Source organism: Protomyctophum bolini (assembly GCF_963924005.1).
Source record: "Protomyctophum bolini genome assembly, chromosome: 23".
In the NCBI taxonomy this organism is placed as follows: Eukaryota; Metazoa; Chordata; class Actinopteri; order Myctophiformes; family Myctophidae; genus Protomyctophum; species Protomyctophum bolini.
Window position 1 is genome coordinate 14,345,308 of NC_137884.1, and position 25,904 is coordinate 14,371,211.

Genomic DNA, 25,904 nt, shown 5'->3' on the forward strand with positions numbered 1-25,904 from the left:
ACAGAAAATCCATTGAATGTTCAAAGTTCAGGTTTTTTGGGTGTAATTGAGGTCATAAAATCTAAAAGAAAAATAAATGAAAATTAATGTCATGAAACCTTTGTCTGCGTCAGGATGGCTGCTCTTCTATTGGCTTCTGTAGTCCAGAGTGTCGCTGATGAGCAGTGGTGGAAAAAGTTCAATTGTTTTGAAGTAAAATCCAATCCAAACCAACTTAAGTAAAAGTCTCAATACTGCAATGTAGAACTACTTCGTTACAAGTAAGTCCGGAATTCAAAATGTACTTGAGTAAAAGTACAAAAGTGTTGGTATCAAAATGTACTTAAAGTACCAATAGTAAAAGTACTCATTGTGCTGAAAGTGTCTTTTCAATCTTTAAAATTAACCGGTATTAAAATCGTTTGAAATAGCAGATCTACAAGCTCACAATGCGTCACATCGGCTATTTCCAAGTGGCCGAAATGTACAGTAGGCCTATATAGAGGGCTGAAGAGGTTGGTGTGTTTTTTTTAATAATAATCAAAGTAACTAGTAACTAAAGTTTTCAGATAAATGTAGTGGAGTAAAAGTACAACATACTAAAGTACAAAAGTGCAGTACTTACGTAAATGTACTTAGTTACTTCCACCACTTTCTTCTATTGGCTTTTTGCAGTCGCTGATGAGGTATCGTAACCACGGCAGTGCCCGTGTTTAGCAACTGGGTCACTGGGCCTTATTTTTACACACCGTCAGGACTGTTGCTAGGCTGTGTGTGTGTGTGTGTGTGTGTGTGTGTGTGTGTGTGTGTCGTGTGTCGTGTGTCGTGTGTGCGTGCGTGCGTTCGTTCCCAGGGCAATCTGGGAGTTTGTGGTGTGATATTTTGTATGAGTTGCAGTCATAATGTATTGCCTATAGCTAGACCAGTGGTTTTCAACCAGTGGACCAGGGACCACCTGTGGTCCTTGAGGTGGTTCCAGGTGGTCCCCTGCAGCTAAACGATGGAGACAGAGTTGGTAACCAAATGGAGTCAATGGACCCTTAGATCTTTGAGTCTTGAGAATGTAAAAATAAATATATATATATATATATATTAAATGATTGTTAAACATCTGCATTGCTTAATTTACAAGACTACAGTCTGCACAATTGTCTACACACAATTGTTATTTTGATGAATGTTTGCCTGTTATCTCTCCTATGGTATACAGTACCACATCAATACAGTGTGGAATTGTGGACAAAACCTTATCCAACAACAACAATATTCTTACGTTTTGGGTCTGAGAGGTTAAATCTCATCAAACGGTGGTCCACGGCTCAAACGCCCAATAGATAAGGTATGCATAGGGTTGAAAACCACTGAGCTAGACTATTGCCCCATGCTTGACCTGTGCTGTGTACAGTATGTTGACCTCTGCCCCCCGTCCGTCCGTATAGGTGGCCATGCCCCCCACTAGCCGCTGGTCACTGGGCCACATGTACACCCCCCACCGGCCTCCTCCTCCTCCCCCTCGACTCCCTCATCATCTTCCTCATCTTCCTCACAAAAGCTTGTCGCAGGTTTCCGCTCTCTTTTTCCTCCGTTTGGCACGTTGCTTTGGGTCAGCCGAGCGAGCAGCACCTCCGTTGGTCTGCTTTAATCTGTCCCATGTTGCTGCTGCTGCTGCTGTTCGCTCTGAATCCTTTGTGTTTGCTGTGTCTGTGTGTGTGTGCGTGCATGTGCGTGTGTGAGAGAGAGATCAGACAAAGAGAGAACGTGGGCAGTACGCTTCCATTCTAATAACTCTTTGAAGGGTGTGTGCGGGGGTCATCGCCATGCTGGCTTGTGGTGGACATTTTTGTTTAAATTTAAAAAGAATCAATGGACATACAACGTGAGTACAGAAACGCATAAAGAGCTTGCCCCAAACGACCATTAAAGGTTTGTAACTCTGAGAGTCATGGGGGTCTTTGAAAATAAAATGTTCAAGGACCGCTGTCCTAGTGGCCTCCTAATGTGCCATACCTATAGTGTCATAGAAATCAGTGTCAAACATATTCTGAAGAAAATCTGGAGACTGACATTGGGACTAAAAAATGGGAACATCATAATGGTGTGTAAAAGAAAACCCAGCACTTGCCACGGACGAGGCCATGAAGTCTTGCCACGGACACAGTTGTCCGTGTATACGGACACATTGATGACCCCTGGGAGTGGGTTTTGCTGTGCCAGATCGCTACAGTGGTTACTGTTTGATTTTTATCTGTTTTGATATATTCAAGATACAATTCACAAAAGTGCAGTATGGAATTATCAGGATTGCACAAAAAGACTTAATTCCATTGTGAATGATCCAAATGTGTAGGGAGAACATGTGTTGACTAAAATCACAATAATAATGACATTACAACAACACCGTCATAGATCAGTAAACAAAAATAATAAATAGATAATACATACCGTAGATAAATACAACACTATTCTAACTTGCCCACCACCCAATTTTTCAACATATTTTTTTTAAATGTTCAAAGACTGGGCAAATTTAATTTCCCCTGGGATTTTGTTCCAATCCTCTACCTCTGTATTTTTAAATGAGCTTCTACCTACCTTATGTTTTAGGTTTGGTGGTTTAAGATTAGCTACACTCGCCCTTGTATTCAAGCTATGGGACTCGTTAACATACGGGAAGTAACCTTTACAATATTTTGGGCATTACATTTTTTTTTAATAGTATTCTGCGTTCAACTGGAAGCCAATTTAATTATCTGAAATGGTTAGTGCCAATGTGGGTTCTTGGGGAGAGATGAAGAACTATACCCTCATTAGTTTATTTTGCGATGTCTGTAGTTTATCTTTGGTATTTTTAGATATGCCGCTGTACCAGTTTAGGCAGCTGTAATCAAAGTGAAATTGAACTAACGCTTAAAGCTGCAATCCTATAAGAAAACACATCTGTAAGGTAAGGTTTATACGTAGCACATCTGCAGTGGTTATAGAGGATGAGGTGGTCTCCCTACTCATCCATTGAGACATACACCCTGGTGTCCAGGGCTCATTATCATGCTGGCTTATGGTGGACATTTTTGTCATTCTTTATTTTTTTGCCATGGACATACAAAATGAGTAGACAAACACATAAAGAGCTATTACTAAATTACCATTAATTAATACATTTACCCAAAAGTAACTACAAAAAAAGTATTTCCTCGCTTACGGTAATGAAAGTAGTCCATTCATTTATGCCAGGTGCAGCCGCCCCTCCAGTGTAAATCAAATCAAATCACCTTTATTTATGAAGCACATTTAAAAACAATTTCCATTGTAGACATTTCATCAACACGACAGATAGTGAGAGCACAAAAAAAAAGAAAATTACAGACAATAAAAGCACAGGAAAACAACAGGAAGTGTTTATTAATAGAATACATTTTCAGTTACTCCATTTCTCCCTCCAAACGTTTTCAGAAACATTCCCGAGAGCAATGTTTAGGTCTAAATTACGTTGTTGGCTACGGCACGACATCAAGCAACGCAGCAGGTGCGTTCTGAGTCTTTGATTAGACAGCGGAACTATATTATTGAGTCCATCTGTCAATATCCAGAAATAACACACCGCTGAGTTCAGTAATTGACCGGAATCAGAATCAAGCATTTAACCAAGTCGCGTAATAAAGTTTTGTATCAAATGTGTCTTCACATGGTAGGCTACAAGCTCACAATGTGCATTGTGAGCTTATAGATCGTCTATTTTCAAATGACCGAAATGTAAGTGCAGTATATAGGGCTGAAATGGTTAATGTATGGATTGTTATTAATAATAATAAGTATTGGAAATCCGAAATACTCTAAGTAAAGTACAAATACCTCAAGCTTTTACCGTACTTAAGTAAATGTACTTAGTCACATTACTGAATTTAACCTTGATGTTTTACAGCCCTGTTTAAGGGTCCATTTGTATTCTGACAAACAGGAGTGAATGAATAGAACAAACTCCGTTTCTGGGTGGAACTGAACTGTACATCCCTCTGTTTGTTTGTGGTAGAGAACGATGCATTCCTCCTGCAGTGTTCACAGTCAAAGACTCCCCCTCCTCCCCAACCCTCACCCAACCCCCAAACCCTCAACACCCCCCAACAATTGTCTTGGATTCAATCTCCGAAACAAACCAATGGATTGGAAGAAAAGCACCCTTGGCAACAACGTCCAAGCCTTTGGATTGGTCGCTTTCTCACGGACACTGCCGGTGGAAAGGGAGCTTTTTAGGGTTATTTTAGAAAGCTGCATGGCGTGTGGAGGAGTGTGTGTGTGTGTGTGTGTGTGTGTGTGTGTGTGTGTGTGTGTGTGTGTGTGTGTGTGTGTGTGTGTGTGTGTGTGTGTGTGTGTGTGTGTGTGTGTGTGTGTGTGTGTGTGTGTGTGTGTGTGTGTGTGTGTGTGTGTGTGTGTGTGTGTGTGTGTGTGTGTGTGTGTGTGTGTGTGTGTGTGTGTGTGTGTGTGTGTGTGTGTGTGTGTGTGTGTGTGTGTGTGTGTGTGTGTGTGTGTGTGTGTGTGTGTGTGTGTGTGTGTGTGTGTGTGTGTGTGTGTGTGTGTGTGTGTGTGTGTGTGTGTGTGTGTGTGTGTGTGTGTGTGTGTGTGTGTGTGTGTGTGTGTGTGTGTGTGTGTGTGTGTGTGTGTGTGTGTGTGTGTGTGTGTGTGTGTGTGTGTGTGTGTGTGTGTGTGTGTGTGTGTGTGTGTGTGTGTGTGTGTGTGTGTGTGTGTGTGTGTGTGTGTGTGTGTGCGTGCGTGCGTGCGTGCGGCACAAACACAGCAGCCGCAGAGAAACAACCAGAACCAACGCCAGAGTGTTATTGGGATTTTAATCTGCAAAATAGAATAAATACAGAAAGGAATTTGACCCTGGTCACGTCTGTACAGAGGCAGATACAGTAATAATAATACACACTGTACTATACATATCATCGCTGTCGGGCAGACAACTCTTATCTCCATATTTTAACTTTCGTTTTTTCCTAAATTACTACTACTTGATCATACTACGTTTAGTTTTTTTCGGAAATTATTACTTGAACATACTAACGGCATCCCACAGAAGCATAACAAGTAGCAGATCCACAAGCATTTCCAGCTTGTAGATGTGCTGCCTTTGATATTCTCGAGCGGTGCTCCAGCATTTGATGGTGTTTGTTTAAGCACAGGAGTGTCTCTCTCTCTATCCAGCAGAGGGTCTCAACAACCTTGGATGCCCAAAAATGGTGTTTATTACAGCGTTGCAGTCGATGTTACCTGCACAAAAGTCTGACGTCAATATCTGTAGAGGGTGCTATGTCCACAGGTTCATGTACTTTTTATTTGCATTGTAATCCCCATGAGGATTTTAGATCGCTTCATACTTTATGAGAATTAGTGATTGAAAAATAAGCAAATCATCCCGGCCGTTTCACTCACATGTATATGAAGAATCAACTGACTGTGAGAATACGCTAATGTTACTGTTGCTGAATTTATTACATTTTCGCTAGAAACAGACTGTATCAAATAGGACTAACCGACTGTCATAATTGACACAGACACCTCCCTGACAATATCGCAGTGACGGTTTGTTTATGTTTGGACCACAATGCTTTTGTGAGACGATTTTAAGATGACCCAATGTTATTCTCCATATAGAGAAAAACTTCCATGAACCAGGAGATGAGCGAGTTACGTCAGGACTTCGGCGCTCTATATACAGACCTTAATGAAATTAACTCATCAAAGGCACCGCTCAGTTCACGCTGGTTGTGATTTTTTAAATTATTTGAATCCTTGAAAAGTAACAGTTTTGGACATTATGAGGCGTCTTCCCGACAGAGAAACGATCACAGTACATAATGTAAAACACACAAATATACGCACACGTCAAATCGGTGTTGCTGGTGAATACGTGCTTTTGCTGTCGGTGTACTTTAGTGTGAGGCGTTGGCAGCCCAAACCACTTCCTCCACTGATGATGTGTCCAAGTCTGTGCATCATAAATTTACTTACAGTGTCGGACTATTTATTTTCTCCCAGCCTGACACGTTCTCTCTCCCCCTCCCTCCTCCCTCTCTCTCTCTCAGATGGAGCAACCCTCCATGGACCAGAAGGGTCACGCCAACGTGCCGTGGATTGTGGAGCCGGGCCAGGAGGTCAAGAGAGGAGTCAACACCAAGTATGAGACCACTATTTTCTAACATTCAACCCCCGCCTTGTCCACTCCTGTGTGTGTGTGCCTTTCAGAAAGCAAGCGCGCCCTCTACTGGCCCCGCCCTGCCCTGCCCCGCCCCGCCCCGGAGGGGGGCGACGAGCGAGCGACGCACGCTGCCGCTGCGCCACTTCACTGGCCGAAAAAAAGAGAAAAAACAAATAACACAAAAAAGCAAGCCAAACCAAACCATGAAAAGCCCTCCTGCCCGCCGCTAGCCCGCCCAGCCTGTCCACATTGCATGATGACGTTTGCCGCTGCGCTCTCTCTCTTCTCTTTTCGTTCCCCTGCTGCCTGTCTCTCTCTTATCCCCCCCCCAGCCCCGCCCCTTCTTCCTGCCTGCAGGGCTGGCGCATGACCTTTGACCGTGACACTGCAGTGCACTTCTCTGTCTTCACCTATAGGGGGTGGGCAGCTCGTTTATTTTTTCTTTCTTACTTTTCCCTTTTCTTTGCATCTACCTTGTCGGTCAGTCGGTCAAGCGGTCGGTTTCTGCCAGCTGTTTTTTTCCCCCCCTTTTTTTTAGGGGTGCAAACGTTTGGCTGTCTCTCTTTCTCTCTCTCTCTCTCTCGCTCTCCTGGTTTTTTTAAGCCTCCATCCCTCGCTTCTCTCTCTCTTTATCTCGGCTCCTTTGTCCAGCTCTCCCTGACGGAGCGGACGGAGAAATGAAGCCTCGTTCTGCAGTGCAGTTTATTGTTACTAGTGAGGAATGTATAAGAGAGATGTATGTACTGCATAGTTTAATATGAGTCAAATTGACTTAGAAGGTATTTGAAAGTAGAAGATTTTGTCCCTATTTTTTATTATTATTAGTCAATTGAGAATTGGCATTTTCCCGTAGCTCTCCCCTCAACCCCCCCCCCCCCCCCCCGGCCATAACCCTTATTTCATTCAACAACAAAAAAGAAAATAAATAGGTGAAGCGCATGGTGGTATGCTTTTTTTTTCTTTATTAATTGAGCGAGTGGGCCGGTGGAGAGGCGGGGTCTGAGGGCTCTCTGGATAAGTGATGTGATCTCATTCGCAGGGCAATGGCGGACGCTCATGTCTATTACTGTGGAATGCAAAGAATGTAGCCAGCCCTAAACACGGACCTTATCACGTACAATGCAATGCAAAAAGGACTACAAGTGTCAAAAGGACTACAAACATGGACTCCCTCTCACAGTGTTTAAGGTTGACTACAAATAAATTACTAAACAAAACATTAACATCTGTCATCCACATGAATGATGCTCGACATGGCAAACGTCGAAACAACAGACTAGACACGCAGTTTTGGCAAAATAACACACACACACACACACACACACACACACACACACTGGACTGCATCTTGACGGACGGCCGTCTGCCTCTGAATGTACACTTATTTTTGAAAGTCCACCGTTTTCACAGCAGGACCTATTCCGTGCGGCCAACCGGGGATGCATGACCTTTGAACTCTAAAACTTTGGGGAGGTCACGGCATCTTTTTTTGGAGTACGGCTACCATGGTGACCAGGGGGTCACCACGGGGCATGTGTCTATCCGGGTCCAAGGACTCCTTCTCTGTCTTATTGTTTTTTTCTTTCTGCTCAAAAACAACACAGATATATTATGCACAAACAAACAAATGTGATTGGACGAGCTGCAATTAAGCGCGACCCGAGATGCAACGAGTCGCATCATGACAGAGGATGGACCTATAACGTGATCGAAACAACTGAGAGAGAGAGAGAGAGAGAGAGAGAGAGAGAGAGAGAGAGAGTATTCTATTGCCCGACATTTTAATGTTTACTATGAGAGTATTATATTACCATTATGATTATTCTTGTGCAATTCTTGTCTGCTGTTGTCTTTAATGTTACATTATTTTTCTATGATATGCTGAGATGATAATTTTGAGCTTGAGAATGATGGCCATCCTTTAAAAAAAATATGAATATATATATAGATATATAATATGAAAGAAACAGCATAATTCTCTACAGAGACTGAATGTCGCGGGTGGCTAGCTAACTCTTGTCAGGTCAACTTGTTATCTTTTCCCTTGGGGCTCTTATCTCACTCGTAGATGTAATATTTTAAACGCAGTATTACTGTACTATTTGGATGAAACATATTCTCCAGACTATAAAATGTACATAGATATTTTGCCAACTCATTGTTCATACATGTAATGTAATAAAGAAAACATGGAAAAAGAGGAAGTAAAAAAAAAAATCTTGCAGTACATGGCACTGGAAACAAGGTACCACGCTGTAAAAACATCAGTGTTGATTTAACTCTGATATCTGTAGAGATCAAAGTTCAAAGGGATCAAATGAACCCTTGCCAGGGAGCATTTGGTTCCATTTGTAGACTCTCTGAGTCACAAATGGACAAATTAACACTGAGGATTTTTACTGTGCACAATTTCCGTGAGGGTTGAAAACAAAACAAGACCCCATAACAATCAGAGGTGTTAGATTTTAAGTTTGTAATTTGAAATAAAAAAGTGCGAGGAAGTTTACGTAAGTGACATCACTGCTGAATAAGTAATGTACATACGGTAGGCTTTGGGCTTCCAGCACAAAGACTTTTGTAGTTTGGGTCATTATTTATATCCTTGTAAAGCACATGGAATAAAATATGACTTGTACAACCCTTAATCATCCTTGGTGTATTCCTATATGAAACTATTTTATCCTTTCATTCGTCACACAGATTGACATTATTACTCAGGGGTCTGTGCTTAGATTGATTGATTGATTGATTGTTCATCAAACCGATGCTCAATTGGTTTTATTTTGTGTTTTTCAATTTCAGGTTTAACTGCTTTAGTTCGTATTATGAGTTTTAGTACTTTTTTAAAAATATCAGTTATTTGTCATGGGCAATATTTTAAAAGGTCAGAAAAAGTATTGCCCTATGCCATTTAACACTTGAATGTCTGTGAGGTCTTTCTGACCCATTTTGATATTTTTAATCTTTAATTTAATATCTTTTGCTCGTGAAGCTCTCAGAAGGTTCTATTCCCCTTCCATGACTTTTCCTAAATATTCGATTCAAATATTCTGAAATCTGAAATATTTTCTAAATATGAAATTCACATTCAATTCACATTTCCGTGTCTTCTGCAGATCAGCTGCCACCACCTCCTCTACAATTTCCTTCTAACACCACCTCCTAACACCACCTCCTTACACCACCTCCTTCTAACACTACCTCCTAACACCACCTCCTTCCATGATGTGGTGGAAGCTGATCTGCAGAAGACATGTGAAATTTAGAAAATATATGTAAAAGTAATTAGGGATGTGCCGATGAGACATTTTGGCCGATATCGATATCCGATTTAATTAATTGCTGTTATGGCCGATAACCGATATTACCGATGTTGATATGTCATTCTGTTTTTAATGATTTTGTCCATTCTGAAAAATACATGTAACAGGGTAGGCTTAGGCAAGTCAGATTTAACTTAAATACCTTTATATTTAATATTGTGAGCTTGTAGATCTGCGTGTGCGGGCTGCGTGTGCGGCCTGCGTGTGCGGCTACATAAGTTTACTACATAAGTGTCAAATAAACGTTACCATGACAACCTTTTGTCATGGTATAAATTATGTCAGATAATATTTGTATTCACAATTATATCATTATATTGTAATGTATTTGCCTGTAAAATTGCTTGCTCTGGCTAGTATCTGTCGGTCCTTTTAGCTACATGTAAAGTGTCTTGGGGACTGATCGGTATGATCCTGGTTGTGTTTCCCATCAGTGCGGTTGTTATTAACACTGTACAGACTCACGGTCCAGTAAGGCCTGCCACTAACTCATCGTCCGGCGAGCCACTCCCCGGAGTGTATGTCTCCCCCTCTGCAGTCTGCAGGTCCATGGACTTCTACTATGGACCCCCAGCTGCCTCAAGAGTGTGACCGTGGACCAGGCCTCTTCATGGAGCCAGCAACAGAGTGTCTGCCTGCCTGGGAATAGTCATCAAGTATCATATGTAAGTGAAGAACCTAACCGTTAAAATTTCTATATAATAAACTATGCATCGATACTATAGTGCTACTGTATGTCTAGACTCACACATGATACAGTACCTGAGGAAAGGAGCTGGTCATTTGTGTGCAGGCCAAGACAAGCACACTGGAAAGACCTGTGGACAAGTTATGCCTCATCTGTCAGACGGAAACTAACATTGAATGTTTTCATGAAAAAGTTTATTTATTGGATCAGTGTCTCTCCATTTGATGTTTAGCTGTAACGGCTAATCCTTGTGTTGGGAATGATATTTGAGTGTTGTATAGATAGCACGTGCAGGTAAAAGCGGTAGTGAGTGAATTCACATTTTCTTGTCTTCTGCAGATCAGCTTCCACCACCTCCTCTATACTATTTCCTTCTAATACCAACTCCTAACACCACCTCCTTCTAACACCACCTAACACCACCTCCTTGAATTATGTGGTGGAAGCTGATCTGCAGAAGTCATGTGAAATTTAGAAAATATGTAGTAAAGCAGACACGTTCATCGTTAACCATACCCTGTACCATTTATTTTCATTTTTATTGTTTCAAATAAACTTTATCATGACAACCTCTTGTTATGGTATATCAATGTGGTCAGATAATATATAATTGTATTCACAATTATATCATTATATTGTAATGTATTTGCCTGTAAAATTGCTTGCTCTGGATAGTATCTCTGTCGGACCTTTGCTCTATATATAGTACAGTACAAGTTTTATTTTTCCCAGTTATTAACACTTGTTTGTTTAACACTTATTGTATGTGTTTTTGTATGGATAGTTTTATCATCATTTTTAAGAGCCTACTCAGGGACTACAGATGTAAACTAGCTTTTGGCTAACTCTGGCCCATTTACATGGATGTGAAAACTGACATGTTGATTAATGAGCATTTTCCCTGTCAAATAAATAAATAAACATTTTACAGACTCACTGTCCAGTAAGGCCTGCCACTAACTCATCATCCGGGGAGCCACTCCCTGGTGTTTATTTTTGTCTCACACTCTGCAGTTCCATGGACTTGTAATATGGACCCCCAGCTGCCTATCAAGAGTGTGACTGTGGACCAGGCTTCTTCACAGAGCCTTCACTCAGCCTATGAAGAGTGTGACTGTGGACCCGGCCTCCTCACAGAGCACGACCATGGACTGCTAGTCTGCTACCATATCATAGTACATCACAACTCTGCATTTTATCTTAAAAGTAATACTTCATATGATCTGACATCATTGTGGTATGCGACTCTTCCCTTTGCATCAGGTATCATCTGCTTGACTCTTCCCGACACACCCACAAGCTCTCTGGCACTGAATCGTCCATAATCATAACGTCTGCCATTGCCAGGTTCTTCTTAATCCGAGTGCATTATTGTGGCTCTTGAAGCAGAGACAGGTACTCGCCCATCTCTTCCAAAACAAGTCAACAAGCTCAAGTGGCATGACTGAGGTGCTGATAATTATATTTCCATTGCTGACCCACGAGAAAGAAGCTTGGGGGCTCTTTTTGTTCAAACAGTGTGTTAGAGGCCCATTAGCTCTGTGTATCTTCATTTGATGTTTGACTGTAACCCCAAACCTTGTGTTGGGAATTGAAGTCCCCTGTATATATGGCAGGTGCAAGTAGATCAGCAGATCAGCTTCCACCAACTTCTAACACCACCTCCTTCTAACACATCCTAACACCACCTAACACCACCTCCTTCCATATTGGTGGAAGCTGATCTGCAGAAGATATATGATGTGAATTCACTCACTCCCACTGGTAGCAACCCAGACCTGGCCTTTGCCGTGTGTCAGCAATGGAAATGCATCAGTACCTCAGTCATGCCACTTGAACTGTTCACAAAAGACTTGTAAAGACTTTTCTGAAGGGAGAAAAAGTGCAGTATCTCGTGGACTTGTTTTGGAAGAGATGGGTGAGTACCTCTCTCTGCTTCAACTGCCACAAAAGTGGACTCAGATAAAGAAGGGCTTCTTTATCTGAGTCCACTTTTGTGTTGTCCCCATCCTGGGCCTATCACTTACGATATTTATGTTGCCAGATTAACCCCCTGGTCTCTGTCCCTACTATATTAAGTTGTAAAACTGTGGAATAATGTGATTCAATCATGGAATAACACTATGTCAAGTCTGGATCTGTAACATCATTTCACTGAGAATCAATTTATATAAATTCCCCTAAACTTTATAATTCGGTGTGGTCTGAATTCCTTCGTCTTCCAATTACTTTTTAAAGGTTTTTTAACAAGGTGTTTTATCCATTGCCTGGATTGTGTTCAAAGGGTTTTTCTAGGAATGGTTAAGGTGACTAAAGGATTTTATTCAAAGGGTATTTCACTCATTTGCAAAAGGTAATGTATACCGATTAATTTGGTTCCATTCAAAGTTCTCTCAAAGGTTTATCCATTGTGCTATCTTAAATTGACAGCACACTATATTTGACAACTAGGCCTAAGGTTTTTGAAAATGTTTCTTACTGTCTTAAACTGACAGTCCTATATTCCTATATTAGGATACTTTATTTGGGGTTTTTCCATTACATTTTTATGGTGGTCTGGACATATTTTAATTTAAGGTCCTGTATTCACTTATAAATATAAAATAAAAACATTCTCATCATAATGGTAAAATTAGAACCATCACTGTCTCTCCATTTTATGTTTTGCTGTAACCCTCTTCACAGAGCCTATGTGACTATGGACTCTGCCTCCTCACAGATCACAACCATGCGCTGCTACCATGTTATATTACACCACTACACTGTATTTTATCTTAACATTCTTATTCCACTATATACTGTATTATCTGACATTGTTATACTATATATTATCTTACACTATTACGTTTATTTCTATTGCTACTACTATTGCCTGTATTTTCTGTCTCTATTTTTCTCTCCCCCGACATAGTCGGGTTCTGCTTGATGTTTCTTCTAAATTCCAATACCCCAAATCTCGGCCACTTGCTCACTCACACTCGGTCAGTCCAGCATGGTGGTGTTACGGTGATATTGGTGACCTGCTGAAATATGTGACCATCGATCTCACACAACTTTATGGAGATCTTTAAATACAAGGCCTAAATACCACTAGGTTTTTTACTCAATGTAAATTGTTACGTTTCATTTATCAGCAGACACTGACATTGTGATTGTCTACACGATTTTCACATATTTCAGCAGGTCACCAACCACCATGCTGGAGTGACCGAGTGTGAGTGAGGGAGTGGCCGAGATTTTGAGGTATTGAAATACAGGTTTTTATATGTGAAATGTGGACTATTGTGTGAGGGTATTGGACTATGGTCAAAAGGACATTTGAGGTGTTGGTGGTATGGGATAATAAAGTTGTTTTTATTTTTGTTGCTTCAGAAAGGGCGCTATATAAGTTTGAGATATTGTTGCTACCATAGGTCGCATTTACTATGAAAACCTGCATCTCCCGTCCGTCCGTCCCACGCCTCCATACTGTACTCTGTACTGTATATGCATGTCGGGCTAATGCTTGTCGGACTGATAGTATGTCTAACAAATGTATCACACTCACATTGCACAATTTGGAGATGTTTTGCTTACAGTGTTCTCTATATCTTTTCGTCCTGGGCATGACGTTAAACTGTTCCGTTAGAGAGGACCGGCGAGTCGGCAACCCTCGGATGTAAACAGCCACGAAAGGAAACTGTGTGTGAGGTGTTCTCTATCATTTCATTCCAGACTTTCCTTCATTCATCCCTAACTTCACTGTCTATCTCCTGTGTTCTCCATTCATCTTGAGCGATACACAGTCGTCTGATGTGCGGGGGGAGGTGCCGGCTAGCGCATAAAGGCACGGGACAGGTGTTGTCTTGACGCATCCTGTGATGATGCGACAGGTGTCATTTAGGGCTGTGTCAACCAATTTGGTGTGACGTGATCGGCTCCAGCTTGAGCAGGCATACTCTGCTGTAGAGAAAGACAGGGCCATGGCAGTTGCACGGATTGTTTGTGCGTCTGTGCCCCACTTGGAGTTCACTAGTTTTCACAGGATGTTATTGTGGGTGTTGACCGTGGCTTTTGTGTTCTCCATGTGTTTTTTGAAGAAGAGTGTCCTGTCCAGTGTAACTCCAAGATACATGGGGTGGGTATGGTTGGAGAGTTTGTGACCATCCCAAGTGACGCTCAGTTATATTTTTCACGTCTCGGTTCCTCAGGTGGAAGCTGCATAGTTGGGAATGGAAAAAGTTGGAAAAAATGAAAAAAAAAACGATGGGTTATAGCCCATGTTTTTGAAATTTTGAAAAAAAAAAGTTATCCTCGTTTCTCATCATTTTGGACCATGGGCTATAGCCCATATCGTACGGCATACTATAGCACGCCGTTTTTCATCATTTTTGAGGATTTGAAAAAAAATGAAAAAAACGATGGGTTATAGCCCATGTTTTTGAAATTTTGAAAAAAAAAAAGTTATCCTCGTTTCTCATCATGTTGGACCATGGGCTATAGCCCATATCGTACGGCATACTATAGCACGCCGTTTTTCATCATTTTTGACGATTTGACAGAAATGAAAAAATAACCCATCGTTTTTGTCATTTCGTCATTTTTTTCAAATCCTCAAAAATGATGAAAAACGGCGCGCTATAGTATGCCGTACGATATGGGCTATAGCCCACGGTCCAAAATGATGTGAAACGAGGCTAACTTTTTTTTTCAAAATTTCAAAAAACATGGGCTATAACCCATCGTTTTTGTCATTTCGTCATTTTTTTTCAAATCTTCAAAAATGAGGAAAAACTGCACGCTATGGTATGCCGTACGATATGGGCTATAGCCCACAGTCCAAAATGATGAGAAACGAGGCTAACTTTTTTTTTCAAAATTTCAAAAAACATGGGCTATAACCCATCGTTTTTGTCATTTCGTCATTTTTTTTCAAATCTTAAAAAATGATGAAAAACTGCGCGCTATGGTATGCCGAACGATATGGGCTATAGCCCACGGTCCAAAATGATGAGAAACGAGGCTAACTTTTTTTTCCAAAATTTCAAAAAACATGGGCTATAACCCATCGTTTTTGTCATTTCGTCATTTTTTTTCAAATCTTAAAAAATGATGAAAAACTGCGCGCTATGGTATGCCGAACGATATGGGCTATAGCCCACGGTCCAAAATGATGAGAAACGAGGCTAACTTTTTTTTCCAAAATTTCAAAAAACATGGGCTATAACCCATCGTTTTTGTCATTTCGTCATTTTTTTCAAATCTTCAAAAATGATGAAAAACTGCGCGCTATGGTATGCCGAACGATATGGGCTATAGCCCACGGTCCAAAATGATGAGAAACGAGGCTAACTTTTTTTTCCAAAATTTCAAAAAACATGGGCTATAACCCATCGTTTTTGTCATTTCGTCATTTTTTTTCAAATCTTCAAAAATGATGAAAAACTGCACGCTATGGTATGCCATACGATATGGGCTATAGCCCACGGTCCAAAATGATGAGAAACGAGGCTAACTTTTTTTTTCAAAATTTCAAAAAACATGGGCTATAACCCATCGTTTTTGTCATTTCGTCATTTTTTTTCAAATCTTAAAAAATTATGAAAAACGGCGCGCTATAGTATGCCGTACGATATGGGCTATAGCCCACGGTCCAAAATGATGTGAAACGAGGCTAACTTTTTTTTTCAAAATTTCAAAAAACATGGGCTATAACCCATCGTTTTTGTCATTTCGTCATTTTTTTCAAATCCTCAAAAATGATGAAAAACGGCGCGCTATAGTATGCCGTACGATATGGGCTATAGCCCACGGTCCAAAATGATGTGAAACGAGGCTAACTTTTTTTTTCAAATTTTCAAAAAACATTGGCTATAACCCATCGTTTTTGTCATTTCGTCATTTTTTTCAAATCTTCAAAAATGATGAAAAACTGCGCGCTATAGTATGCCGTACGATATGGGCTATAGCCCACTGTCCAAAATGATGAGAAACGAGGCTAACTTTTTTTTTCAAAATTAAAAAAAACATGGGCTATAACCCATCGTTTTTGTCATTTCGTCATTTTTTTCAAATCCTCAAAAATGATGAAAAACGGCGCGCTATAGTATGCCGTACGATATGGGCTATAGCCCACGGTCCAAAATGATGAGAAACGAGGCTAACTTTTTTTTCCAAAATTTCAAAAAACATTGGCTATAACCCATCGTTTTTGGCATTTCGTCATTTTTTTCAAATCTTCAAAAATGATGAAAAACTGCGCGCTATAGTATGCCGTACGATATGGGCTATAGCCCACGGTCCAAAATGATGTGAAACGAGGCTAACTTTTTTTTTCAAAATTTCAAAAAACATGGGCTATAACCCATCGTTTTTGTCATTTCGTCATTTTTTTCAAATCCTCAAAAATGATGAAAAACGGCGCGCTATAGTATGCCGTACGATATGGGCTATAGCCCACGGTCCAAAATGATGTGAAACGAGGCTAACTTTTTTTTTCAAAATTTCAAAAAACATGGGCTATAACCCATCGTTTTTGGCATTTCGTCATTTTTTTTAAATCCTCAAAAATGATGAAAAACTGCGCGCTATAGTATGCCGTACGATATGGGCTATAGCCCACGGTCCAAAATGATGAGAAACGAGGCTAACTTTTTTTTCCAAAATTTCAAAAAACATGGGCTATAACCCATCGTTTTTGTCATTTCGTCATTTTTTTCAAATCCTCAAAAATGATGAAAAACGGCGCGCTATAGTATGCCGTACGATATGGGCTATAGCCCACGGTCCAAAATGATGTGAAACGAGGCTAACTTTTTTTTTCAAAATTTCAAAAAACATGGGCTATAACCCATCGTTTTTGTCATTTCGTCATTTTTTTCAAATCCTCAAAAATGATGAAAAACGGCGCGCTATAGTATGCCGTACGATATGGGCTATAGCCCACGGTCCAAAATGATGTGAAACGAGGCTAACTTTTTTTTTCAAAATTTCAAAAAACATGGGCTATAACCCATCGTTTTTGTCATTTCGTCATTTTTTTCAAATCTTCAAAAATGATGAAAAACTGCGCGCTATAGTATGCCGTACGATATGGGCTATAGCCCACGGTCCAAAATGATGAGAAACGAGGCTAACTTTTTTTTCCAAAATTTCAAAAAACATGGGCTATAACCCATCGTTTTTGTCATTTCGTCATTTTTTTCAAATCTTCAAAAATGATGAAAAACTGCGCGCTATAGTATGCCGTACGATATGGGCTATAGCCCACGGTCCAAAATGATGAGAAACGAGGCTAACTTTTTTTTCCAAAATTTCAAAAAACATGGGCTATAACCCATCGTTTTTGTCATTTCGTCATTTTTTTCAAATCCTCAAAAATGATGAAAAACGGCGCGCTATAGTATGCCGTACGATATGGGCTATAGCCCACGGTCCAAAATGATGTGAAACGAGGCTAACTTTTTTTTTCAAATTTTCAAAAAACATGGGCTATAACCCATCGTTTTTGTCATTTCGTCATTTTTTTCAAATCTTCAAAAATGATGAAAAACTGCGCGCTATAGTATGCCGTACGATATGGGCTATAGCCCACGGTCCAAAATGATGAGAAACGAGGCTAACTTTTTTTTCCAAAATTTCAAAAAACATGGGCTATAACCCATCGTTTTTGGCATTTCGTCATTTTTTTCAAATCTTCAAAAATGATGAAAAACTGCGCGCTATAGTATGCCGTACGATATGGGCTATAGCCCACGGTCCAAAATGATGAGAAACGAGGCTAACTTTTTTTTTCAAAATTTCAAAAAACATGGGCTATAACCCATCGTTTTTGTCATTTCGTCATTTTTTTCAAATCCTCAAAAATGATGAAAAACGGCGCGCTATAGTATGCCGTACGATATGGGCTATAGCCCACGGTCCAAAATGATGTGAAACGAGGCTAACTTTTTTTTTCAAAATTTCAAAAAACATGGGCTATAACCCATCGTTTTTGTCATTTCGTCATTTTTTTCAAATCTTCAAAAATGATGAAAAACTGCGCGCTATAGTATGCCGTACGATATGGGCTATAGCCCACGGTCCAAAATGATGAGAAACGAGGCTAACTTTTTTTTCCAAAATTTCAAAAAACCTGGGCTATAACCCATCGTTTTTGTCATTTCGTAATTTTTTTCAAATCCTCAAAAATGATGAAAAACTGCGCGCTATAGTATGCCGTACGATATGGGCTATAGCCCACGGTCCAAAATGATGAGAAACGAGGCTAACTTTTTTTTTCAAAATTTCAAAAAACATGGGCTATAACCCATCGTTTTTGTCATTTCGTCATTTTTTTCAAATCCTCAAAAATGATGAAAAACTGCGCGCTATAGTATGCCGTACGATATGGGCTATAGCCCACGGTCCAAAATGATGAGAAACGAGGCTAACTTTTTTTTTCAAAATTTCAAAAAACATGGGCTATAACCCATCGTTTTTGTCATTTCGTAATTTTTTTCAAATCCTCAAAAATGATGAAAAACGGCGCGCTATAGTATGCCGTACGATATGGGCTATAGCCCACGGTCCAAAATGATGTAAAACGAGGCTAATTTCTTTTTTTTCAAAATTTCAAAAAACATGGGCTATAACCCATCGTTTTTGTCATTTCGTCATTTTTTTCAAATCTTCAAAAATGATGAAAAACTGCGCCCTATAGTATGCCGTACGATATGGGCTATAGCCCACGGTCCAAAATGATGAGAAACGAGGCTAACTTTTTTTTTCAAAATTTAAAAAAACATGGGCTATAACCCATCGTTTTTGGCATTTCGTCATTTTTTTCAAATCCTCAAAAATGATGAAAAACGGCACGCTATAGTATGCCGTACGATATGGGCTATAGCCCACGGTCCAAAATGATGTGAAACGAGGCTAACTTTTTTTTTCAAAATTTCAAAAAACATGGGCTATAACCCATCGTTTTTGTCATTTCGTCATTTTCACGCTGAAATGACAGGGTTGGATCACTTTTTAATTTTTTATAGAACTTTTGAAAGGACCTGTAAATGACAACACAAAAACTAAGGCACTGGTGTAGTACTTCTGGTTTACCGGAACGGGGTGCAACTCCCTGCAGTGCCCTGCTCAATTTGTTGTATTTACATGGTTCATTGGTCCATGGTCTCAGAGGTCATCGCTATAGTCTATAGTCGCAATTTCCGCAATTTCCGCAATTTTCAATTTCTGCAATTTCCGCAATTACAATTCCCGCAATTACCATTTCCGCAATTTCCGCAATTACCATTTCCGCAATTTCGATTTCCGCAATTCCGCATTTTCCGCAATTCCGCAATTTTGAAAAAAAAAGTTATCCACCAATTCCGCAATTTCCGTAATTTCCATTTCCGCAATTTCGATTTCCGCAATTTCCGCAATTCCACAATTTTGAAAAAAAAAATTATCCATTTCCGCAATTTCCGCAATTCCGCAATTTCCGCAATTACGCTTTCCGCAATTTCCGCAATTACGCTTTCCGCAATTTCCGCAATTTCGATTTCCGCAATTCCGCAATTTCCGCAATTCCGCAATTTACGTAATTTCCATTTCCGCAATTTCCGCAATTCCGCAATTCCCGAATTTTCCGCAATTCCACAATTTTGAAAAAAAAAGTTATCCACCATTTCCGCAATTTCCGCAATTCCGCAATTACCATTTCCGCAATTTCCGAATTTTCCGCAATTCCGCAATTTTGAAAAAAAAAGTTATCCACCATTTCCGCAATTTCCGCAATTTCCATTTCCGCAATTCCGCATTTTCCGCAATTTTGAAAAAAAAGTTATCCACCAATTCCGCAATTTCCGTAATTTCCATTTCCGCAATTTCGATTTCCGCAATTTCCGCAATTCCACAATTTTGAAAAAAAAAATTATCCATTTCCGCAATTTCCGCAATTCCGCAATTTCCGCAATTACCCTTTCCGCAATTTCCGCAATTACGCTTTCCGCAATTTCCGCAATTACGCTTTCCGCAATTTCCGCAATTACGCTTTCCGCAATTTCCGCAATTACGCTTTCCGCAATTTCCGCAATTACGCTTTCCGCAATTTCCGCAATCCTCCGCAACACTCAATGATGAAAACTATAGCGATGACCTCTGAGACCAATGAACCATGTAAATACAACAAATTGAGCAGGGCACTGCAGGGAGTTGCACCCCGTTCCGGTAAACCAGAAGTACGACACCAGTGCCTTAGTTTTTGTGTTGTCATTTACAGGTCCTTTCGTTGAAATGTAAATTTTACATTTCTATGCTATAGTATGCCGTACGATATGGGCTATAGCCCATGGTAGCATAGGTTCAATTTAGCGGTATTTAGCTTTAGGCCACGTATATAAAGACCTCTATGTAAATTGTGTGAAGTCCATAAAATGGTCACATATCTGGGCAGGTCACCAATTTCACTGTAACACCGCCATGCTGGAGTGTGAGTGAGGGAGTGGCCGAGATTTGGGTTATTGGAATTTGGCCTTATAGTGTATAGCCAGTCAGTGGAAAAATAAAGTTATACAAAATCATGCAGTTCAAACAGAAATACAATATTAAGCAAAAAAATAAAGAAAGTAAAATCACTCTGCAATAATCTCACTCTACAGCATGCAAAATTATAAAACACAGCAAATCACGAAAATCACATATTAAAACAAAACCAAAACATCTACATTTCCACCCTCACACAAGCATGTCCTGCGAAGACGTGCCATGATCATCCAGTCTTTGCTTTGACTGGCAATTAAACTCCGTCTCTCCTATTCAAAGTATTTATGACATGTAAAGTAAAGTATGACATGAAATGCTGTACAGAGCATTAATGGAGAAAGAAATAAAAGAAAAGCAAGGAATAAAACATTATATATACAAAATAATAGCAGTAATGGTAATGCAATACAGTGAGGACATGAACAACAAAAAATGTAAAAGCAAGAGTGTAGAAGTGGGTCTTTTCTTGAGCTGTGCTTTAAGAAGGTCTACAGAGGCTGCCTGGCGAAGGTACAGTGGGAGACTTCTGTGGAGACTTCTTGTAAATGCAGATGTTTAACAATAGCAATAATGTAATTCTTGAAAGCGTATATGAAACCAAATGGGCCCTCAGCCCCTCACAGGTCCATTTGGTTTCATTGTATGCTCTCAAGATCTAATAAGGGTCCAGGGAAAACTGTCAAACAGAGTGACAAACTGCGTTTAACGTTTGTGCCAGAAAGAATGGGATTATTGTTACCTGGACAATATTTCCAATTAAGTTTGAGTTTGCCTTGAAGTTGTCATGGAAGCCGCGCCGCCGTCTCTCTCTCATACCACGCATCCCCATGGTTACATGGAGATCATTTTTCATAGATCACTTTCAACATGGGGAAAAGAAGAAAAAGAAAACCTCCGAAAATAACCAGGAGCCCATGGTCCAAAATGATGAGAAACAAGGCTAACTTTTTTTTTTTTTTTTCAAAAAACATGGGCTATAACCCATCGTTTTTTTTTTTAATCCTCAAAAATGATGAAAAACGGCGTGCCATAGTATGCCGTACGATATGGGCTATAGCCCACGGTCCAAAATGATGAGAAACGAGGCTAACTTTTTTTTCCCAAATTTCAAAAAACATGGGCTATAACTCATCGTTTTTGTCATTTCGTCATTTTTTTCAAATCCTCAAAAATGAGGAAAAACGGCGTGCCATAGTATGCCGTACGATATGGGCTATAGCCCACGGTCCAAAATGATGAGAAACGAGGCTAACTTTTTTTTTCCAAATTTCAAAAAACATGGGCTATAACCCATCGTTTTTGTCATTTCGTCATTTTTTTCATATCCTCAAAAATGATGAAAAACGGCGCGCTATAGTATGCCGTACGATATGGGCTATAGCCCACGGTCCAAAATGATGAGAAACGAGGCTAACTTTTTTTTTCCAAATTTCAAAAAACATGGGCTATAACCCATAGTTTTTGTCATTTCGTCATTTTTTTCAAATCCTCAAAAATGATGAAAAACGGCGCGCTATAGTATGCCGTACGATATGGGCTATAGCCCATGTTCCAAAATGATGAGAAACGAGGATAACTTTTTTTTCAAAATTTAAAAAAACATGGGCTATAACCCATCGTTTTTGTCATTTCGTCATTTTTTTCAAATCCTCAAAAATGATGAAAAACGGCGCGCTATAGTATGCCGTACGATATGGGCTATAGCCCATGGTCCAAAATGATGAGAAACGAGGATAACTTTTTTTTTCCAAATTTCAAAAAACATGGGCTATAACCCATCGTTTTTGTCATTTCGTCATTTTTTTCAAATCCTCAAAACTGATGAAAAACGGTGCGCTATAGTATGCCGTACGATATGGGCTATAGCCCATGGTCCAAAATGATGAGAAACGAGGCTAACTTATTTTTTTCTTTTTTTTTTTAACATGGGCTATAACCCATCGTTTTTTTTTTTTTTTTAATCCTCAAAAATGAGGAAAAACGGCGTGCCATAGTATGCCGTACGATATGGGCTATAGCCCACGGTCCAAAATGATGAGAAACGAGGCTAACTTTTTTTTTCCAAATTTAAAAAAACATGGGCTATAACCCATCGTTTTTGTCATTTCGTCATTTTTTTCATATCCTCAAAAATGATGAAAAACGGCGCGCTATAGTATGCCGTACGATATGGGCTATAGCCCACGGTCCAAAATGATGAGAAACGAGGCTAACTTTTTTTTTCCAAATTTCAAAAAACATGGGCTATAACCCATCGTTTTTGTCATTTCGTAATTTTTTTCAAATCCTCAAAAATGATGAAAAACGGCGCGCTATAGTATGCCGTACGATATGGGCTATAGCCCATGTTCCAAAATGATGAGAAACGAGGATAACTTTTTTTTCAAAATTTAAAAAAACATGGGCTATAACCCATCGTTTTTGTCATTTCGTCATTTTTTTCAAATCCTCAAAAATGATGAAAAACGGCGCGCTATAGTATGCCGTACGATATGGGCTATAGCCCATGGTCCAAAATGATGAGAAACGAGGATAACTTTTTTTTTCCAAATTTCAAAAAACATGGGCTATAACCCATCGTTTTTGTCATTTTGTCATTTTTTTCAAATCCTCAAAACTGATGAAAAACGGTGCGCTATAGTATGCCGTACGATATGGGCTATAGCCCATGGTCCAAAATGATGAGAAACGAGGCTAACTTTTTTTCTTATTTCTTTTTTTTAACATGGGCTATAACCCATCGTTTTTTTTTTTTTTTTAATCCTCAAAAATGAGGAAAAACGGCGTGCCATAGTATGCCGTACGATATGGGCTATAGCCCACGGTCCAAAATGATGAGAAACGAGGCTAACTTTTTTTTTCCAAATTTCAAAAAACATGGGCTATAACCCATCGTTTTTGTCATTTCGTCATTTTTTTCATATCCTCAAAAATGATGAAAAACGGCGCGCTATAGTATGCCGTACGATATGGGCTATAGCCCACGGTCCAAAATGATGAGAAACGAGGCTAACTTTTTTTTTCCAAATTTCAAAAAACATGGGCTATAACCTATCGTTTTTGTCATTTCGTCATTTTTTTCAAATCCTCAAAAATGATGAAAAACGGCGCGCTATAGTATGCTGTGCGATATGGGCTATAGCCCATGGTCCAAAATGATGAGAAACGAGGCTAACTTTTTTTTTCCAAATTTCAAAAAACATGGGCTATAACCCATCGTTTTTGTCATTTCGTAATTTTTTTCAAATCCTCAAAAATGATGAAAAACGGCGCGCTATAGTATGCCGTACGATATGGGCTATAGCCCATGTTCCAAAATGATGAGAAACGAGGATAACTTTTTTTTCAAAATTTAAAAAAACATGGGCTATAACCCATCGTTTTTGTCATTTTGTCATTTTTTTCAAATCCTCAAAAATGATGAAAAACGGCGCGCTATAGTATGCCGTACGATATGGGCTATAGCCCATGGTCCAAAATGATGAGAAACGAGGATAACTTTTTTTTTCCAAATTTCAAAAAACATGGGCTATAACCCATCGTTTTTGTCATTTTGTCATTTTTTTCAAATCCTCAAAACTGATGAAAAACGGTGCGCTATAGTATGCCGTACGATATGGGCTATAGCCCATGGTCCAAAATGATGAGAAACGAGGCTAACTTTTTTTCTTTTTTTTTTTTTTAACATGGGCTATAACCCATCGTTTTTTTTTTTTTTTTAATCCTCAAAAATGAGGAAAAACGGCGTGCCATAGTATGCCGTACGATATGGGCTATAGCCCACGGTCCAAAATGATGAGAAACGAGGCTAACTTTTTTTTTCCAAATTTCAAAAAACATGGGCTATAACCCATCGTTTTTGTCATTTCGTCATTTTTTTCATATCCTCAAAAATGATGAAAAACGGCGCGCTATAGTATGCCGTACGATATGGGCTATAGCCCACGGTCCAAAATGATGAGAAACGAGGCTAACTTTTTTTTTCCAAATTTCAAAAAACATGGGCTATAACCTATCGTTTTTGTCATTTCGTCATTTTTTTCAAATCCTCAAAAATGATGAAAAACGGCGCGCTATAGTATGCCGTACGATATGGGCTATAGCCCATGTTCCAAAATGATGAGAAACGAGGATAACTTTTTTTTCAAAATTTAAAAAAACATGGGCTATAACCCATCGTTTTTGTCATTTCGTCATTTTTTTCAAATCCTCAAAAATGATGAAAAACGGCGCGCTATAGTATGCTGTGCGATATGGGCTATAGCCCATGGTCCAAAATGATGAGAAACGAGGCTAACTTTTTTTTTTTTTTTTTTTTTTAAACATGGGCTATAACCCATCGTTTTTTGTTTTTTTTTAATATGAAAAACGGCGCGCTATAGTATGCCGTACGATATGGGCTATAGCCCATGGTCCAAAATGATGAGAAACGAGGCTAACTTTTTTTTTCCAAATTTCAAAAAACATGGGCTATAACCCATCGTTTTTGTCATTTCGTCATTTTTTTCAAATCCTCAAAAATGATGAAAAACGGCGCGCTATAGTATGCCGTACGATATGGGCTATAGCCCATGGTCCAAAATGATGAGAAACGAGGCTAACTTTTTTTTTTTTAATTTAAAAAAAACATGGGCTATAACCCATCGTTTTTGTCATTTCGTCATTTTTTTCAAATCCTCAAAAATGATGAAAAACGGCGCGCTATAGTATGCCGTACGATATGGGCTATAGCCCATGTTCCAAAATGATGAGAAACGAGGATAACTTTTTTTTCAAAATTTAAAAAAACATGGGCTATAACCCATCGTTTTTGTCATTTCGTCATTTTTTTCAAATCCTCAAAAATGATGAAAAACGGCGCGCTATAGTATGCTGTGCGATATGGGCTATAGCCCATGGTCCAAAATGATGAGAAACGAGGCTAACTTCTTTTTTTTTTAATTAAAAAAAACATGGGCTATAACCCATCGTTTTTTTTTTTTTTTTAATATGAAAAACGGCGCGCTATAGTATGCCGTACGATATGGGCTATAGCCCATGGTCCAAAATGATGAGAAACGAGGCTAACTTTTTTTTCCCAAATTTCAAAAAACATGGGCTATAACCCATCGTTTTTGTCATTTCGTCATTTTTTTCAAATCCTCAAAAATGATGAAAAACGGCGCGCTATAGTATGCCGTACGATATGGGCTATAGCCCACGGTCCAAAATGATGAGAAAC

General features: G+C 39.5%; 2 protein-coding genes across 2 annotated transcripts in view; one reads left to right on the forward strand and one right to left on the reverse strand.

The window, feature by feature from the left end:
• anks1b (ankyrin repeat and sterile alpha motif domain containing 1B) overlaps positions 1 to 9,070 on the forward strand; it is a 252,885-nt gene extending 243,815 nt beyond the window's left edge. The window contains exon 28 of the mRNA XM_080757040.1: positions 6,060 to 9,070. Within this exon, the coding sequence (XP_080613166.1) occupies positions 6,060 to 6,173 (114 nt within the window). The 3' untranslated portion in view covers positions 6,174 to 9,070. The remainder of the gene's footprint in view (positions 1 to 6,059) is intronic.
• A 4,835-nt stretch (positions 9,071 to 13,905) lies between these two features.
• The window catches only part of LOC308310660 (uncharacterized protein), a gene marked incomplete at its 3' end in the record, with an annotated part of 45,858 nt that continues 33,859 nt past the window's right edge, over positions 13,906 to 25,904 (reverse strand). Inside the window, exon 5 of the mRNA XM_080757041.1 lies at positions 13,906 to 13,996. Within this exon, the coding sequence (XP_080613167.1) occupies positions 13,906 to 13,996 (91 nt within the window). The remainder of the gene's footprint in view (positions 13,997 to 25,904) is intronic.